The 18,036-nt window shown below is 49.5% G+C and overlaps 2 protein-coding genes across 9 annotated transcripts; one reads left to right on the top strand and one right to left on the bottom strand.

The window, feature by feature from the left end:
* The first annotated feature begins 657 nt into the window (after positions 1–657).
* On the top strand, positions 658–7,981 carry LOC135286700 (E3 ubiquitin-protein ligase RNF113A-like). Its single transcript, XM_064399860.1, has 10 exons — positions 658–817; positions 1,123–1,199; positions 1,279–1,383; positions 2,351–2,458; positions 2,704–2,813; positions 3,011–3,117; positions 3,620–3,709; positions 4,267–4,360; positions 5,137–5,243; positions 5,643–7,981. Exons 1-10 carry the CDS (start codon positions 718–720, stop codon positions 5,720–5,722), a joined length of 978 nt encoding a protein of 325 aa, XP_064255930.1. The 5' UTR covers positions 658–717; the 3' UTR covers positions 5,723–7,981.
* STRADA (STE20 related adaptor alpha) lies at positions 2,569–17,599 on the bottom strand. 8 transcript variants are annotated; one of them, XM_064399854.1, is made up of 13 exons: positions 17,537–17,599; positions 17,063–17,142; positions 15,976–16,033; positions 15,074–15,102; positions 11,844–11,946; positions 11,251–11,372; positions 11,026–11,134; positions 10,788–10,911; positions 10,194–10,365; positions 9,495–9,599; positions 9,123–9,364; positions 8,392–8,434; positions 2,569–2,706 (listed from the first exon to the last, which is right to left on the bottom strand). In XM_064399854.1, exons 2-13 carry the CDS (start codon positions 17,096–17,098, stop codon positions 2,653–2,655), a joined length of 1,197 nt encoding a protein of 398 aa, XP_064255924.1. In that variant the 5' UTR covers positions 17,099–17,142; positions 17,537–17,599; the 3' UTR covers positions 2,569–2,652. The 8 variants fall into 8 exon arrangements, with proteins under 8 accessions (XP_064255924.1, XP_064255920.1, XP_064255922.1 ...); XM_064399850.1 differs by lacking the exon at positions 2,569–2,706 and adding an exon at positions 6,560–7,978; XM_064399852.1 differs by lacking the exon at positions 2,569–2,706 and adding an exon at positions 6,560–7,978 and having other exon boundaries at positions 17,562–17,579.
* Between the last annotated feature and the right edge of the window lie 437 nt (positions 17,600–18,036).

Below are 18,036 nucleotides of genomic sequence, written 5' to 3'. Positions count from 1 at the left end.
CTCTGCGTTGCCCAAAGAGCGTCGGTGCCGATCAGGCTGGCTGCCATCGGGTGCGAATAAATGAGGAATTCCACTCCAGATGTGAGCCAGCGGTGGGACAGCCACACGCAGATGGAAGGCTGTGCAGAGAGCAGGGGGCTGTGCAGGGCAGGGGGCTGTGCAGAGAGCAGGGGGCTGTGCAGAGAGCAGGGGGCTGTGCAGAGAGAAGGGGGCTGGGCAGAAAGCGGAGCTCCAGGGGGCTCAGAACCGAGTTTCGGGGGTCTCAGAGCCGGGCTCACAGAGGGGCTCATAGCCGGGCTCTGGGGGTCTCAGAGCCGGGCTCACAGCGGGGTTCAGAGCAGAGCTCCGGGAGGCTCAGAGCTGGGTTCAGAGCTGGACTCCGGGGGGCTCAGAGCCGAGTTTCGGGGGACTCAGAGCCGGGCTCCGGGGGTCTCAGAGCCGGGCTCACAGCGAGGTTCAGAACCGGGCTCAGAGCCGAGCTCCGGGGGTCTCAGAGCCGGGTTCAGAGCAGGGCTCCGGGGGGCTCATAGCCGGACTCCGGGGATCTCAGAGCCGAGCTCACAGCGGGGTTCATATCCGGGCTCCGGGGGGCTCGGGGCCCTCGGAGCATCCCCGGGACCCCCAGCCCCGCCCGGGGCGCTGAGTCCTCCGGGCCCGCAGGGGGCGCTGCCCGCTCCGGCGCCGCTCCATGCAGCGCCGCGGTCTCGGCGGCACAGGATGGCGGAGGAGAGCGGCGTCTGCAGCTTTGTGTTCAAGAAGCGGGTCCGCGCCGCGGGCAGCGGCCGGCGAAAACGGCCCGGCAGCGACCAGGAGCAGGGTGAGGGCTGTGGGGACCCGGGCGGCGCGGGGAGCCGAGCCGGTGCCGTGCGGTGCCGCGGGGAGGCGAGGGAGGGCCTGGTGCCGCCCTCACGGGGCTTGGCCGCCCTCCGCAGCCCGGGGGCGTGAAGGACCCTGCAGCCGTGCCACAGGGGATTTGGGCTGGATATTAGAAAGTGCTTCCTCTGGAAGGCGGTCGGACGCTGCCCGAGCTCCGGGAGCCTTTGGACATTGTTGGGTCTGCCCTGGGTGTCCCAGGCTGCCTCGGGCCTGGGCCGTGCCCCTCACGCCGGGCTTTCCCCGCAGAGAGCAGCGGGGAGGAGGGCAGCACCGTGGTGCGCAAGGAGCGGCGGCGGGACACCCCCAACCCCATGATCCAGAAGGTAAGGGAGCTCCGAGGGAGCAGCTGCGGGGCCCGTCCAGGCTCGGCCAGGACAGCGCTGGAGCCTTTCCTCCCCCCAGACCAGGCGCTGCACCAGGGAGAGGCCGGAGTACGCGGCGAGCAGCAGCGAGGATGAGGATCCTGCCAAGGAGATCGGGGTCACCTACAAATCCACCAGGTCGGCGGTAAGGACAGGCAGCAGGGGGCCTGGGGTGTCAGCTCAGGTGGGGCTGGGGATCCTTCTCCTCACAGAATCTGAACATGGGAGTGGACAGTCTTTCTTATTAGTGCACCTCCCTGTCCCCTCTTACAAGCCAAGCACCTTGTGCTGGGTTTACTCTGAGAGTCCCTCCCTCCACGGGAGGCCAGCAAAGGTTGGCCTTTCCCTTTTGGAGGTGGGAGTTAAAACTCCAGGATGCCACTGGACTTGCCCAACACTGCAGAGGTTTTTCAGGAGAGGCAGCAGTTGGATCAGGTTTGCTCGGCTGTTGGGTTTGTGTTCTTTGGCTGCTCCCAAGGGAGGCAGCGTTTGGTTTGCCCAACCTTCTGGAGAGAATGGGAAGGGCTGGGAGGAGGTGACAGCTTTGTCACTCTGCAAGCTTCTGGCACCTAAGTTGGATTTCTATCTAATTGAGGCTGGCTGTAATTATTCTCTGGTTTCTGTGCAGCTGTTCTCGAAGATGTGATAAAAGCTAGGAATGGGTATCTGTTCAGTCCATTAAAGAGGAATCTAAACCAGATCAGTGTGTTGAAAGTGAATTTTGGCCATCCCAGCTGGGTCAGAAGCTCAGTAACATCCTGTGTGTGGGCAGGAGGGTCCTGTGATTGAAGTGCTGGGTGAACTGACACCCACCTGAACTGAGTGACAGGGGTGAACTGAGTGGGGCTTCCAGCTGAGCTGGGCCTGAGTGTGAAGGAGTAAAATAAGTGTTCCCTGACTTCAGGCTAACATTTGGGAGCAATGAGGAATTAGCACTCTGGCCTCTGCACACACTAGGCTGGAGCCTGTGGTGAATTCTCCCTGGCAAATGCCAAGGGATAAAGCAGACATGTCCAGTTCCTGCTCTGTGATAACCCTTCAGGTAGACAGGAGCTCTCTGTCTTGTCCAGGTGTTCCCTCCACTCTTGCCACAAGTTTTCCTTGCTTTTCAGAAACCTGTTGGCCCAGAAGACATGGGAGCCACAGCAGTGTATGAACTGGACACAGAGAAGGAGAAGGATGCCCAGGCCATCTTTGAGCGCAGCCAGAAAATCCAGGAGGTGAGTCAGCCTTGCTCTGCAGCAGGAAGAGCCTGTGCTTTGCTCATCCCCTTCTGCACACCAAGAAGAGTTGAGTCTCATCTTCCCAGAAGTTCAAGGAGCCAGGAGTGTAACCTTTGCAAATAGGGGAGTTTTGTGGCTTTATTGGCATCTTGGTGTTAAGGAAGACTGGTGTCAGAGTGGTGGCAATTAATTCACGTCCTGAAGCTCTCCTGATCCTTAATCATCTCTTCTTGCTTTCCTAGGAGCTGAGAGGAAAGGAAGACGATAAAATTTACCGTGGCATTAACAACTACCAGAAGTATGTGAAGCCCAAGGACACATCGATGGGAAATGCCTCCTCAGGAATGGTGAGGTGGGTTGGGATGAGCCTCGGGGTCTGTGACCGCAGAGGAGCTCAGGCACCATCCCAAAGGCAGCGTTTGGGGCTGGAACTCTGCTCTCACTGCCAGTTTCTGCCTGAGCAGTGTGGGGTCTGGTTCTGGCCTGGGCCCTGCTCCAGGGCCACTTTGCAGCTGGGCTGAAAGGAAAGGATCTCTTTTCCCCTTCCAGGAAAGGCCCCATCCGTGCTCCGGAGCACCTGCGGGCCACGGTGCGCTGGGACTACCAGCCCGACATCTGCAAGGACTACAAAGAGACTGGGTTCTGTGGCTTCGGGGGTGAGTGCCTCCTGCCTGCAGCTGAGCACCAGGCGTGCCAGGGCATCCCCTCCAGCTGTGACCCCCTGTTTGGGGTGCTGAGTCACCCCTTCTGTGCAGAGCTGTTTGTGTAAGGTTGTCATTTGTGCCATCCCTTCTGAAAGCCCAGGGCCTCTAGTGGTTATAGGAGTCCTGGAAGGGACCCCTGGATGTTCCAGTGACCCACATTCTTACAGGCATTGTGTGCACTGAGACCATGTGAGGGATAGGTTTTCCTGTTCCTTATCCCACTTCCCATGTGCATAACTGCTGAACTGTCCCTGTGGCACAGAGAGGATGATGCTCACAGCCTGTCAGCACTGAGGGATCTGTACCTGCTCCAGGAGCTTAGTGCTGCCCTGGAGAAGGAGCAATCAGATTTCTCCTGCTGGGCAAAGCCCAGTCTGCCCTGGAATTAGGTGTCCTGATAACACTCTGCCTTTGCAGCCTTGTCTCTTATTTCCTCTTTCTTTGTGCTGCTCAGACAGCTGCAAGTTCCTGCACGACCGCTCGGACTACAAGCACGGCTGGCAGATCGAACGGGAGCTGGACGAGGGCCGCTACGGCGTCAACGGTACGGCCCCCTGCCCTCACAGGGCTGCTCAGAGCTCTGCAGCTCCTGCTGCAGGAGCAGCTCAGGGCCAGCAACTGACAGTGCAGCAGAGCTGCTGCTTTCAGAGCACCCCTGGCAGTCCCCCTGATGCCCAGGAGGTGGGATGTCATTTGTCACTCAGTGTCCGGAGCTGTGGCCAGGCCTCATGAGTGCTGCTGTGCAAATGGGGGCTATTCTCTGCTCAGCTGGAGCCAGAACTTGGTAGCAGCTGGTTTGGAAGAAAGTCTAAAAAACAGGAGGAGGCTGGAGGATGTTTCTCTTTATAGCAGTGAGTGGGTGAAGTAGAAAAGAATTTTCTCCTGAGATGAGCAACAGACCTGCTGGTTCATTAGCTGTAATTATAGCACAGTCCCACACGTGTTACTGACATCAGCAACACCCAGATGCCAGAGCTCCATTGTTTCCAGCAGAGATTGAATCCCACCTGCTGTGCTCTGCCCTTATTTATTGTTTTGTGCCCCACACGTGGGCTGGGCTGGCTTCTCTCACTCCACTCTGGTTCACTTTCTCTTCTGCAGATGACGAAAACTACGAGGTGAGCAGTGATGAGGAGGACATGCCTTTCAAATGCTTCATCTGCAGAGGTTCCTTCAAGAACCCTGTGGTCACCAAGTAAGTGGTTGTTTGGCACGAGGCGTGCAGCTCAGGAGTCATTCATTCAGTGTTGAGGCAAAGACAAACCCAATCCACGGGCTGTGGGTGGAACCTGCTTGTTGTGTGCCCTGGTGGGTGGGGAAATCCTGTGAGAGCCAGGGAGGCCAATACCTGCATCTGGAGCATCCCCTTGGAAGGGATCTCACTTACTCAAGCACTTTTTAGCTTTCCACAAATGCTGCCTCATTGCTTTATCTCTCCCCCTTAACCTTGAGATTTTGTTTTCATGCCATCATTCCTCCTGGACACTGAATGGCAGCTGCATTTCCTGAGCAGAGAAATGTGAGCAGGGGGAAGCCGGGAGCTTGGCGAGGATGAGGAGGAGGCTGAGGACAGCCCTTTCTCACTCTGAACGCTGTCCTGTGTCAGGAGGAGCTCACTGGTGGTTCTGTGCTGTCACTGCACATCAGTGAAGTAATGCTGAAACACCTTCCATGGGTACAGGGATGCAGAGGAAGCTGTGCCTGCAGCTCACTCTTGCCTCCCTTGGGGACCGTGGAGAGAGTTGTCAGGCAGTGGAGGGGGCTGTCCAGGGAGCTGGCAGAGTCCCCATCCCTGGGGAACAAGAACTGGACACAGTGCTCTGGTTTGGGTGACAAGGTGGTGTTTGCTCAAAGGTTTGATCATGGTCATTCTCAACCTTGATGTTCCTGTGAGCAGCAGTCAGCAGTTTGTGACTCCAGGACACAGTGGTTGTGTCTGGGGCTTGCAGTGACCCCTGTGTCTCCGTACAGGTGTCGGCACTACTTCTGTGAGAGCTGTGCCCTGCAGCACTACCGCAAATCCCAGCGCTGCTACGTCTGCGACAAGCAAACCAACGGGGTCTTCAACCCTGCAAAAGGTAACGGGCACCTGGGGACAGGGGCTGTGGGGGAGCACCTGAGCAGCAGAGGCTCCTGCTGCAGCTTCCTGGTGCTGAGCCCTGAGCTGCAGGTCACAGCTCTTGGCTGCCAGAGCTCATTTAGTGTCAGGAAATACTGAATCACAGATGCAACGTGAGCATTGTGCTTGCCCAGGTGGGGCAAGCAGAGCAGAGGCAGCAGCTTGTGTGGTCAGTAATGCACTGAGGGAATGACTGTAACAGCTCCTGCCTGGACTCAGGGGGTGGCTCCAAGCTGAGCCCCTATAGGCAAGGGATTTTTGGTAGCTGCCCTGGTCCTGGGTGGTCACAGCACCTGGACCCCTGGCTCTGGGGCAGCCCCTGCACCTGGAGCCTCATCATGCCTGTTCTGTTTTTCAGAGCTCATGGCAAAGCTGGAAAAACACAAAGGAGAGGAAGAAGAGGAGCAACAGTCAGACCAAGAAGGGGATCCACAGTAGCAGAACACATTTTGTACATAACTGAATAAAGTTTTTGTAATAAAGGAGAAAAAAAAAGCTGCCACCTGGAGCTAGGGGTTCTGTATCCAACCAGCAGCTACTGAGCCGTGTCCATCTGTGCTGGACTGTCTTTGCTGCCCTGTGGGGGCACAAGGCAGGACAGGTAAGACTCAAGGGCTGAGTGAGCCATCTGCCACCCCCAGCACCCCTGAGTGCAGCCAGGGAAGGAGGGTGGATGTCCAGTTACTCTGATTGCTGCTTCTGACCACGGTGCTGCTGCTTTACTCCTAACTGTGCAAGCAGGGAACAAAGTTAATTGAAACCCCTAATTTCTGAGCATGGAGCAAACTGGAGGCATGGGCAGGGATGAGAAATATGAGCTGGCATTAAGTTCATCCTTCACCCTGAAAATGATAATTCAGGATGCAGCACTGCAGTTACTGGGCATTTATTCCCTCCTGTCTTGGTTCCTAGAAGTCAAGACAGGGACAGAATTTCAGTGGCTACACACTTTTTGAACCAGCCCTGTTTGTAAGACTTCCTAACAAGCCAGGAAATCAATATCTTCTTACTAACTGTAAATTAAATCTGGAGCCAAACCTGATCATAGGGAGGAGGTAGAACTGGACCTGGCCTTAACAAACACTCCTGCAATTGGGAGAATTTTACTGAAACTTTCAGAACAGAGCAGGTGCAGGTGTTTGTAGCTATGTTTCTGAAGCATGAAGGCAGCTGCCCTAAACTGGTGAGCTGTACAAAACTAAGGTAAAAGCAAGCATGCACAGCCAGCCTGTCACCCTCTGTGATTCACTCCACCATCCTGCACAAACAGCAAACTTAAAAAACAACTTCAGAAATATTTTATTTGTTTTGGAAAAAAAAAAAAAACAAACTAGAGTAACAAACTTTATCTGGGTTCAAGTACAATTTATACAAGAAGGACCTGTTGCCAGCACCACTACTCCCATCAACTGCACCTATACAAGGATTCTCAGTGCTTCAGTAAAGAGCAGATGACCTTCAGCACCATGGTCCTTGGAAAAAAAAAAGTCAAACTAAAAGCCTTAAATACACCTCCAAACAAACCAAACACCACGGAATGGGGGAGAGCTGCCACAGCAGCAGGGCAGAGTCACACAGCCATGAATCACAGGGAGCCACGTGAGCAGCTTTTACCTGGCAGTGAGGGAAGGCAGAACAGCAATGGGAATGGAAAGGTTAAAGTTCAGTTCTGTACAGGAGTTGTGAGCAAGAGGATCAGCATGAAAAGCAATTTACTTTTCCTCTGTGCCAGGGTAAGTCACTGAGAACAGGCAGGTAAGAGTGTTTCATGCTGTGAAACCAGCCCAGCTAACATGAAGTTCAGCTGGAAGGGGATAAAAAAGCTGGTACATTGCCCAGGCATCCACACTGCTCTGGTGACCCAGGAAGCTGGAAAGCCCTGTCTGACCTGGAGTTCAGAGTGCTCAGAAGTTTTCAAAAGCCCTCTCCAGACTGGAAGAATCCAGTGCTGCAGAGGAATGCTCAGTGCAGCAAGAGTGCCTGGAATGGCATCAGCTTGTCTTTGATCTCTCTTTTTCATCACAAAGCAGTAATTAATAGAATCCCGTTTTTCCCCCCCTTAAAACTTGCCCTGTAACAACACTGTTACAGGAACTTGACTAGTTCTAAGAGAATGCCCAAAACTAAAAGCTGCCCACCTCCCCTCAACTCTAAGGCACCCTTAAAAGAGAAAGAACCAAAGAGGGCAGGGACATGCAGCCTCAGCTGTGAGGAAGCCAGTGATTTTTAGAAACACATAAATAGAGACCATAACTACACAGACTCACTCAACACCCTCAAGTGCTCTACCAGAGCTCAGCTGGAAGAATGGGGGCTCTGGGCACTGCACCTTCTGGAATACTCCACAGCTCCTTGGGTTGATCCTTTTCCAGCTCAGGTCTGTCCATTTGTATCCAGGCCACTTCTTAAGTAAACAGGCAGTTGAAGTTCCTTCCCAAGGACCTGTAAACTCTTCTGTGTGTAACACTCATCAGCTTTTATGAACAGGACCAATAAATTACAATGTCCAGAAAGCTCCTCCTCAGTGTAGTCCCTATTTTTCTAGAATTCCCAGTCATCCACATCCAGCTGCTCCAGATTTGATACCAACCCGAAAATGCCACTGGGATCCTGAGGCAGTGTCCCTTCCAAATTGGTGATGGGGGTGACAGGGCGCAGAAGTTCAGGGAGTGCTTCTGAAGCACGGCGCTTGATCTGCACAGGAAGGACAGAGTGAGCACACAGGGCTGCTCAGGTGCTGCTCCACACCCAGCACTGCAGGCACAACAGGCAGGAAATGCACGGGGCACCCTTTGGACTCCTTAAGGAGCAGGTTAGAAGTGCCTCGCCCCAGAGCTCAGCAGCCTGCAGGGGAAGAGCTGTTGTGGCTCCCAGAACAGGCAGATTTAGAACCTCTCTTAGATAAGAGATGCTTCAAGAACAGCTTAGGCACCTCCCCAGATGTGGCAATCACCACACTGCTCTACAAACAGTCAAAAAACTGACTTCATCTTCCCGAACACAGAAAATTCAGCAACTCAACATCCCCACCCTCACAGCAAGACAAAGCAAAGCACTGTGCTTTGTGAAAAACAAAGCATTTACCTGTAGCTAAATTAGTTCCTTACCTGCTTAAAAAAGGGGTGACTGAGCAGAGTGCCTGCGCTCGGCCTGTGGAAGGGAGGTAGAATGAGGGAAGCACACAAGAACATGAGTCAGTGCTTGAAGTCAGGTAGTGGGAATAAGAAAAGACCAGGGTCCTTCCTGCCTCTCCCATTTCTCAGCTGTTTGGTATCTCCCTATTTTCAGTAGTAGCACTGCTTATTAAGCATTTACAATCCACGTAATGTTTTATGCAAGGAGTTCAACCTCTTCTTCTAACCTTTAAGTTACATACTTGCACCCCCTACATCTGGCCAAGGACAGTACCTGAGCAGTGGGCCACCCCTGAAAAGTCTGTCATGGCTACAGATTCTCCTCACTACAAAGAAAAATGCATCCTTGCTCTCTGCTGGCTGAAGAGCAGCCATTTGCAGTGATGGGAACTGGATAGACACGGTCCCAGAGGGGCCAGAAACACAAGTTGTTTATTTTCCTGGTGTGCAGCACCACTCATCCTCCAAGGAAGACTGCAAAGGAATTCCTCAGGTTCTCATATAAGAAGAGTTATACAACAAGCAGTTGTATAACTCTTCCTATATAACTGTTAACAACAGTTAACACTGCTTGTTCTGCTCTCAACAGATGGGGGCACACCCTCACTCCACTACACTTTCGGAAAGAAAACCCTAAACACTATCTGCTAACTCCCACAGTTTAACCAGCCCCGGAACAGCACAGGTGGGGAGAGCAGCTTCACCTGAAGTCGGGGTTCCTCTGCAGGCACTGCTCCACGAAGTTGTGGAAGTAGGTGGAGAAGGTGCGCAGGTAGGGGTGCAGGGCGGGCTCCCCGTTGGCCGCGCGCGCGCTGCCCGCCGCCGTGCTCTCCCCCACGCCGTAGCTGGCGCTGCAGCGCGACGTCCTCATGGTCAGCTCGTCAGCAGGAATCGTGGTGGTGTCCAGCAGGCAGGGAACGGTTCCATTCAGCTTTTCCAAGAGCATCTGGAAGAGGAGGGGCACACAGGAAACAGCACACAGTTAAGGTTTCCCATGGTGCACCTTCTGTGCTCACAGCTGGAAAGCAGTTCCAGGTGCCAGGATGAAGGACGAGAAAGGAGCCTGCAAACCTTACCTGAGTAGAAGGCATGTCTTTAAACGGGACGTGTCCATTTGCCAGCTCACAGGCTGTTATCCCCACGCTGTAAATGTCAGATTTTGCATCGTAACCCTGCAGATTCTACATGAAAAGGAAAAGAAAAATTAGCTTCAGGGATCTGGATGTGATTGAATGGGCAACACCCAGGATTTTGACCGCAAGTCAACAAACCCAGATGATTAGAGCAGGAACAGCACAAGCCACAAGATACATTGGTTTATTGTGGTGAGGGTTTTTTGGTTTATTAAAACACACAGTTAAGGGCAACATTTATGTAACTGAAATCAGCCAGCCTGTAGGGATGGTATTTGCCCTAGCTAACTTGCATCTGATGTTAACAATTTGTTAATGAGATAACCTGTAAAGCTGTCTACAATTAAGCTGTTGAGTCAACTAGATCAAATTCTACCTAGTTGCCCTGCCTTCACCCCAAATCTGTTTCCTTTAGCCTCTCCCCTTCTTTTTCCTTGCATTCATGTACCATTCCCCCTTGCTAGGGGTCACTGGTTTTAAGATAAAAAGAAGAGAAAAAAGGACTAGAGCTCATCACAAGAAAGCAACTCTGCAGGTTCTCTCATGTCTCCCACCCTACACCTCTCTGACTTGCCCTAAGAGCTCACAAAATTATACAGATACAACACATGACTAAACACAAGCAGTTTCTTCTACACACACCTGCTGCAACACCTCAGGACTGAGCCAAGGCAGCACTTTGATGCTGTATTTGGGGAAGTCGTGAACAACTTTGAGTCGCTGCCCGTGGTTGATCATACTCAGGTTACTCCGCAGGCCAGACAGGTACACCTTCCCATCCACAGAGATCAGGATATGGCTGGCTTTAACACTCCTGGGGAAAAAAGGAACAAAACAGCTCAACACCTGATCAGCTTCCTACCAGGAGGCTGAGACTCCGAACAACCGTCTTTGGATGCTGGGCAAAATCAATTAACAGGATTCTATTCATCACCTTTGCAAGTTCACAAAGAATGTTTCTGTGGCGAGGAGAAATGCAGGAGTAAATGCTATGGATTGTGATTTTAGATACACAGTGGTCTTTGGGATAAATTTGCTCCACAACAAACACTTTTGTGCAGCTCAGTAAGATCAGTGGTGTCCCTTCCCATGAGTATCAAACTGATTTGCTCTAAGAGTAAAGTAATAAAAAACTTAATGTTGTTCTGTGTCTCCTGATTGATCCTCTGCTCTACTCTGAGTATTATTTCCAAGAACTTCCAGCAGAAGGAAAATGACCAATGTATTTTTCAATACCTATGCACATAGCCCATATGGTGGATGTAGTCAAGTGCTTTCAAGACACCTTGGAGAATGTAGGCAATGGCCAGTTCAGTCATCCCATCTGTAAAATGGGTACAGATTAAATCTTTTGCAGAACCTAGAAAGAAATGAAACACCACCTGTCAGAACAAAAGCCCCAAGGACACTTCAGCTCTTCAATTTCATTTTCACAGAACATGAGGGTCAGAAAAAGGCACCCCTCTCCACTCACCATAGGCCATGAAAGAAGTCACTACCCACAGCTCATTGTCAGCTATGAAAGTTGCTTTGTATGGCACGATGTTAGGGTGGTTGAAGAGCTTGGAAACATGAAGTTCTCCCTAAAATAAAAGATATTTTGATTAAATTTAATAAATGCAGAAACATGACTGCAGTGTTGATAGGCATTGCTCTCGCTGTCTGTCCTCTTCTAAGCTTGCATGATGAGTGGTAGTACCTGCAAGAACGTGACCATTTCATTTGTGCAGGCCTCCAAGTTCACTCTTCTGACTGTGACATACTCTCCTGTGGGTTTATACCTGGCCAGGTTCACAACCATCAAGTCTTCAAAGCCTCTGCCTGAAAGGGAAAGCATGAAAGCTTCAGTAATGCTTTTGGAAGCACAGAGAGAACTCCTCCAGCCCCTGACCCTTCAATAATCTTAACCCTCACTCACTGAAACTACTTTTGACCTTGTAAAAGAGAGTAATTGTTCCATGAGATATTACCTTCCTTGGCATGTATCCCACTGAGAGGAATCCTCCTAACCAGTAGAATTATCCTGTCCTTCAAACTCAGGACTGAGGCAAGAACAGTGATTAGGAGTTCTGCTGCTGCTTCTGCTGACTGTACTGCACCCCCAGCACCACTGACCCACACATGTCCCTCTCACCTTTAGGACCAGCATCTCATTTTTTATTCAAATTATTTTAAAATCAAAGACACAGACTTCCAATATCAAAAATAAGCAATCAGTCAAGAAAAGGACAAATGTGCAGGAATTATTTTCTTTACAAAGCAGACTCTGATCCCCCAGCCCTTGAGAATTACCTATGATAGTGAGCAACTCATAGCAGCTGCTGTCTGGCAGGAAGTTGCTCATGGTGTCCCTTTTAGGGGAAGAAGCTATCGACTCGGAGCTCGCCTCATTGGTCTGAGGAAAAAAATGAAGTCAGGTCAAAGGAAATACATATCACCTGCTGGAAAACTCATCTGCCCCTCATTAACATACACTTCAAAATAATAGGAATACAGAAGAGGATTTAGTTGCTGTCGAAATAATTTTAAATAGTCATTTATCAATTGAAACTCAGGAGATGCCTTATTTCAGAAGATCCAGACATCTGTGTTACAAAACACATAACAAGTAGATTTTTATCACTGTGAGAATTTATTCAGGAATATTTTGATAAAGCCAATTATTATTCCCCAGGACAGCCTAAACTCTGCTTGACAGTAACTGCCTTTCTCTCCTAATGACAACCTTGTGTGCCACCACCCTGTTGCCTGAGCCAGAGCCAAAGGGAAGCTGTTCTTAGCCCTTCTCTGCACCTGTAACAGTTCCTGGTGGATGCTGTGGCTCCTGGTTTTCACCTGCTCACCTGGGATAAGCCCAGCACAGCTGAAGCTGCTAAGCTGAATGGTACGAGTGATGAAGAAAATCAGACACACATGAAAAGAGAAGCTCCAAATGAAAGTAAAAACTGCAAAGCAGAAGTGCTTCTGAATAAAAAAAAAGGGAAAAAAGCACCCCCAGACCACAGAGGGAAGCAGCATTCCCAAGCCTGTCAGAATTCCCTCACTCCATCTGACATAAAGCTTTCTGCCTCATTTACATACACTGAAATCTTCCCCTGCAGGATTTTGCAGATGATAAACTTCAATGTTCTTGCAAGTTCTTTTATACTTTCCAACTCCTTCAAATGTCCAAAGTCACAAGGAGAGCGATCTAAGGGATTAAAATTTATGTGGTATCTAAAACCAACTTTAGTTATCTCCAGTTTCCAGCACATTAACTCCTCCTGGCATTTAGAACAGCAGCGCAATTTTTCCACCTCGTTCTTCATCAACTGCAAATGCCCTTTATCAGACCTTTCTCATGGTACATGAAGCAGAAAAAGTTTGTGCCTTTTCCTACCCTGACAGCAGACTCTGTTCTTTATTGCCATCACTGAAAGATGGAAAAACACAGTGACAGCTGAAAAAACAAGGAACTTGCTGTTCTACCCTTAGCCCAGGGTAAAGGCAGTGCAAAGAGCACAGACAGGAGCTTGCTGTAAATTACCTCTGGGTGCTAAGTGTACTTTGGGAGTAAATTAGAGCCACAATTCCCAAGTTCCACCTTTTCAACTGGCTTTGAAGAGCACGCTACCTACCTTTAAAATAGGTTCATTTTCCATTAAGGGAAAGGCAAAAATTAAGATTTGTGGTGCTCTGGTATAATTTCAGCACAAACAACTCAGCCCCATCTCAGCTAAAGCCCCTGGGAGCAGCATTCCCAGATCCCTTCCTTTAGTGAACACTACTACAGTGCTGTTTCTTGGCTCAGAACAGGCAGCAACTTTCCACTCAGGATTTCAAACTTCCTGTCCATTCTGATCTCAGCTTTATCATTCATGACTTCTTTCAGCAATTTCACACAGTCCTGTCAACAGCAAGATTGCCAGGAGAGACACACAGGCAGATAGAAACCTCTGAAGCACAAAGGCACCACCAAGGAGATGGAAGCAGGGGCTGGGAAGCAGTCATGGAGCAGTGACAGCTGGTGAGACACTGAGCAACATGTAAGTGGTTTGCTTTATTAAAGTCCACTCCAGGGAGAGCATAAGCCAACAAAACAGATGCAAAGAATTAAATAAATTTAATCTTATTAATGGTGGAGGCTGTGCAGTAATGGAAAAAATACTGTGAATTCCCTATTGAAAAAGTCTTCCACTTTGAGGTCTTCACTCACCTCTCCTCATGTTAGCAGTGACCAATAACAGAGTTAATGCAAAAGGAGCTCAACCAGAGATTTATCAACATCATACAACAGTTTAAAAAAAAGAAAGTTCAACTGAAATGTCATTTATGAGGTACTGCAAAAAAAGCTCCTCAGTGGTTTCACACAGGACAATTTTTGGTGTATGGTCAAAAGCAGCTTCAAAATGAAGTCCCATGTGACCAGTTTTATGGCATGACATTCATTTAGAGCTGGCTTTTGGCTTGGGAGTCCAGTTTAATTTGAGATAGATTTAAAGGAAATTAATCTTTGAAAGGCAACTACTGGTATAAATGCCATAACACAATCACTTCTGTGATGTTTGCAAGGATCTGCATTTGCCAGATGACATTCATCTGAGTTAGGAAGAAGGAATATCAGTTTTGTTCTGCTGTCTTCCCCTCCATCTCCTCACTCCCTCCCTGACTTCAGCAAAAGCAACAAAAATTCTCCTCCCACCCCCCTCCCTAAACTGTGTGCCTTTCTCTACAGCCCTGGTGGAAAAAAAAAACCAAACTTTTATTTAGACATAAAAGATCAAAATGAGAATCAGGATGTATCTAAATCCCAAGAAAACCCTTGGAAATAACCAAAACAGATGCTAATCTCAATTTGCTTCCAGCCAAGCATGTCTAACACTCAGCAGTTTTAAAAAAGGTGTGAATTTACTCAATGTTATATAAAACATTCCATATACATCTCCTATTTTGAGCTTTGTTTGTGCCAGTAAATTACAGACACTGGCACAAAAATCAATTATAAGCAGCTTGAACTGACACAGTTATGATCAAATCACATTTAATTTGTGTTTGTAATTAGCTTAAACTACAGCAACAGCTGCACACCTGTGGTGTGGGGAGGTGGGGAATCATTTAGATTAAGATACTCTATTGTTAATTGTGATATTTTATGTGTTGCATGCTCATTGTGAACCAGACAGTGAGCAGTCAGGGCCTGCAGAACAAACACTTTTCAGGAGTTCCATAAAACTAAACTCTTCCTTCCTTCTCTGAAGGATCAGAACAAAATCACCTCAAAAAGAGACCCTTGAGGGGCTGGGGGGAGGAGAATGACAAACAAATAGAAATCCAAGAGATTAAGTTTAAATTTTTGAGGTATCACACATAGTTTGAAAGCCACACACCAAAATCTCCACTCCAGGGTGAAACCTGTTTCCACACTTGTAGAGCTAAATATAGAGATGAGATATAGAACTAAGATAAAAAGAAAAATCAAACTTCCACAAGGAATAATCTCCATGCAATGAACCACAGCACCACAGCCTGCACAAGTCACTTACTTTTCTCCGAGAGTCACCCGGAGGCTGCTCTGGAGTAAAGAAATTCATTGTTCAACAGATACCCATTAAAATATAGTTGGAAAACTAAGTCAATAACCCTGGATGAGCCTTTTCAGTATCAAACATACATAATTTTTTTGTTTGATTGAAAGACATTTAATTTGCACACAAAATTGCAGCACATGTACAGGATCAGAGATTCACAAAGTGCTACTGCTTGTATATTTGACATAAATGTAAGGTGACAATTTTTTTTTTACTGAACTCTAAGTATTAACCTTCTGTCATGTCTCTAATTGCAGGAGGGTTGGACTTGGTGATCTTTAAAGGTCCCTTACAACTGAACAATTCTATGATTGTAAACACATTCAAAGATGACTCTTACATACAGAAGAAACTATCTAATATTATTTAAAGCAATAAAAATTCCTTTACTCCACCTGGAAGCTCAAAATCTGGACATATTTCCTATGCTCTGTTTGTTTTCCATGCCATTGAGCAGGAATTCTGCATCCTAGTGGGCAATTCTATTTGTTATGCAGAAGCAGAGCACAAACCTGTCAGCTCCTCCTCCTGGGGAGCCATCAGCAGTTTCAAAATCCATTTTCACTCAGAAAATGATAATTAACCTTCCCAAACCCCAAATCCATCTTTTGCATATGAAAAAAATGTGGTTATGCTAAGCAATACAAAACTATCTAAGAACTGTTATGATTTCCAAATAACTTGCTACATCTTGGACACTTCCATGTTAAATTACTGGGCTTAGCTTGAAGATGTGGATTTACAATGAGATTTAATAATATTTTAGTGATAAAATACACCTTTACTACCAAATTACCAAGTTTTACAGCTAAAATAAAACATTTCTAGCAATGCCATTTAACAAGAGGAAAACTTACCTCCAAACAGCTCGAACTCTCTTAATCCCTCAACAATGAACTTCTCAGACACCCACCGCTGAAAGAAATAAAAATTCTCCACATAATCAGTTATTCCATAGAGAAAAGTTTATCTTCCCCTTCCCCACAAGAAAAAAAACCCCAAATTTAAGTGATTCTGCTGTGGTCTGAAATTGATTTGCTGTATCACCAGTGACATCCTTATTTTGGGCAAGATATTCCCTTTTTGGGCCAATGACATGCACCCAGCAACCACACAGGTGCTGCTGTTATTCCAAATCAACATGCACTTGCAAGAAAGTTAATATAATTTAATTAATTCCAACAAGTTTTCATACATGCACATACAGCAAAAATCATCAGTATGCAACAACCCCCTCACACAGCCAAATAAAAGTTGGCTTTTTAGGTGTAAGAGGTTTAAAAAAAATGCTTTCACTATTTGGAAAGAGGTGGTATCTCTGAGAATTCAAATGTTTTGGTTATATCATCAATCACAAACAATCCCATGGCAGAACTTGCTACTTAGCAAAACAGTTTAATAGTTTAACAAACAGCTGATGTTCAGTGCTCGAGAGGCCGGTCCTAGAAAGCACCAAGGAGTCTTTAGGTGATGAGGACTCAAAACTTGTATGTAAAAATACCATTTGAATGCACTAGAAGTGGTTCTGCTGCTGGAAACTTTTTCATTTTCTGCTGAAAAGCAGAATCAAACAAAGCTGTTGTGTTTAGTTTGGAAGCAAAGTGAAGGAAAAAGAACCCCATAAACTGTGACACAGGTGAGGAGGCTATTTCTTTAAGAACAACTGAAAATAAACAGCTTTATGGCCCTTTTTCTTCACTGCAAAACCCATTAGAGCCCCTCTGCACCACACCCCAAGGAGATACAGGGGTGTGGGGCAGCAATAAGGGCTTTAGTGCAGGGATTTTAACCTGCACTGGTTGCACACCCACTCCTGTCCTGTCACCAACCCTTGAATCAGTTTTCCTGTGCCCTTCTGGTGCTCTCCAGGCCCGGCCGCTCTGCACAAACGCAAGACTCGTTCTACCGAGACGCGAGGGAAGCTGGAAGGTCTTCAACACTCACCCTAATGCGCTCGGGTTTACTTACAAGGAAAGACATGGATCCGCCGCCGTGGGACACGCGCAGCAGAACGGGCGGCACACCTGCGGGCACAGCGCCGCGTCACCCCCGGCCAGCCCCGGGGGAGCGCTAAGCACCACCCGGTACCCGCACAAAGCGCCGACACCCCGAACTCCCCCGCAGGACAGCGGTAACTCCGGGAAGAACTGCACGGAGCCCCCCAGAGCGGCGATACCGCCGGGGTCCCTCACACGTGCGGGGCTCTCCCGCTCCATCCCCGGGCCCGGCTCCCTCACCCGTGCGGGGCCCTCCCGCACAGCCCCGCTCCGTCCCTGGGCCCGGGGCCCTCCCGCACAGCCCCGCTCCTTCCCCAGGCCCGGCTCCCTCACCCGTGCGGATTCCTCCCTTACGGCCCCGGGCCCCTCACCCGTGCGGAGCCCTCCCTTTCGGTCCCGCTCCCCCCGTCCCCTCACGGACCCCTCAGGCTGCGGCCGCCGCTCACCGGCCAGAGACGCTGCGCGTGACGTCACCGCGCCGCCGCGCGGGCGTGACGTCACGGGCGGAGCTCCCGCGAGCGGCGGGGAAGGAGGCGGCGCCATGTTGGCTCCCTCAGCGGGCAGCGCCAGGGTCTGAGCGCTGGCCACATCCAGCCGCGCAGCACTGTGGGCTGCGAAGGAAACCCGCTGCAAAAGGGGCTGGGGGTGCTGGCTGACAGGCAGCTAGGTGGGCAGCAAGGCCAATGGCACCTGGCTTGTCAAAATGTGTGGTCAGAAGGGCTTGACCCCCCTATGCCAGGCACTGATGAGGCCTCCCCTCAAGTGCTGCGTCCCCTCACTTTAAAAGGATACTGAGGGAGCGGGGAAGGGGCTCAGCCTGGAGAAAAGGAGGCTCAGGGGGCCCTTGTGGCTCTGCACAGCTCCTGACAGGAGGGGACAGCCGGGCTGTGCTCCAGGGAACAGGGACAGGAGCAGAGGGAA

Source organism: Passer domesticus, chromosome 27 (assembly GCF_036417665.1).
Source record: "Passer domesticus isolate bPasDom1 chromosome 27, bPasDom1.hap1, whole genome shotgun sequence".
Lineage (NCBI taxonomy): Eukaryota > Metazoa > Chordata > Aves > Passeriformes > Passeridae > Passer > Passer domesticus.
This window is presented reverse-complemented; position numbering and strand designations above follow the sequence as displayed.

Bases quoted from the DNA above. Each gene is read 5' to 3' on its own strand.
- LOC135286700 (XM_064399860.1), top strand. From the start codon at position 718: ATGGCGGAGGAGAGCGGCGTCTGCAGCTTTGTGTTCAAGAAGCGGGTC. The intron at 4,361-5,136 runs GTAAGTGGTTGT...GTCTCCGTACAG, and splicing joins AAGAACCCTGTGGTCACCAA to GTGTCGGCACTACTTCTGTG. The intron at 5,244-5,642 runs GTAACGGGCACC...TCTGTTTTTCAG, and splicing joins GGTCTTCAACCCTGCAAAAG to AGCTCATGGCAAAGCTGGAA.
- STRADA (XM_064399850.1), bottom strand. From the start codon at position 17,098: ATGTCTTTCCTTGTAAGTAAACCCGAGCGCATTAGG. The intron at 11,135-11,250 runs GTACTACCACTC...CTTTTATTTTAG, and splicing joins AAATGGTCACGTTCTTGCAG to GGAGAACTTCATGTTTCCAA. The intron at 9,600-10,193 runs GTGTGTGTAGAA...CTTTTCATGTAG, and splicing joins GTCCTGAGGTGTTGCAGCAG to AATCTGCAGGGTTACGATGC.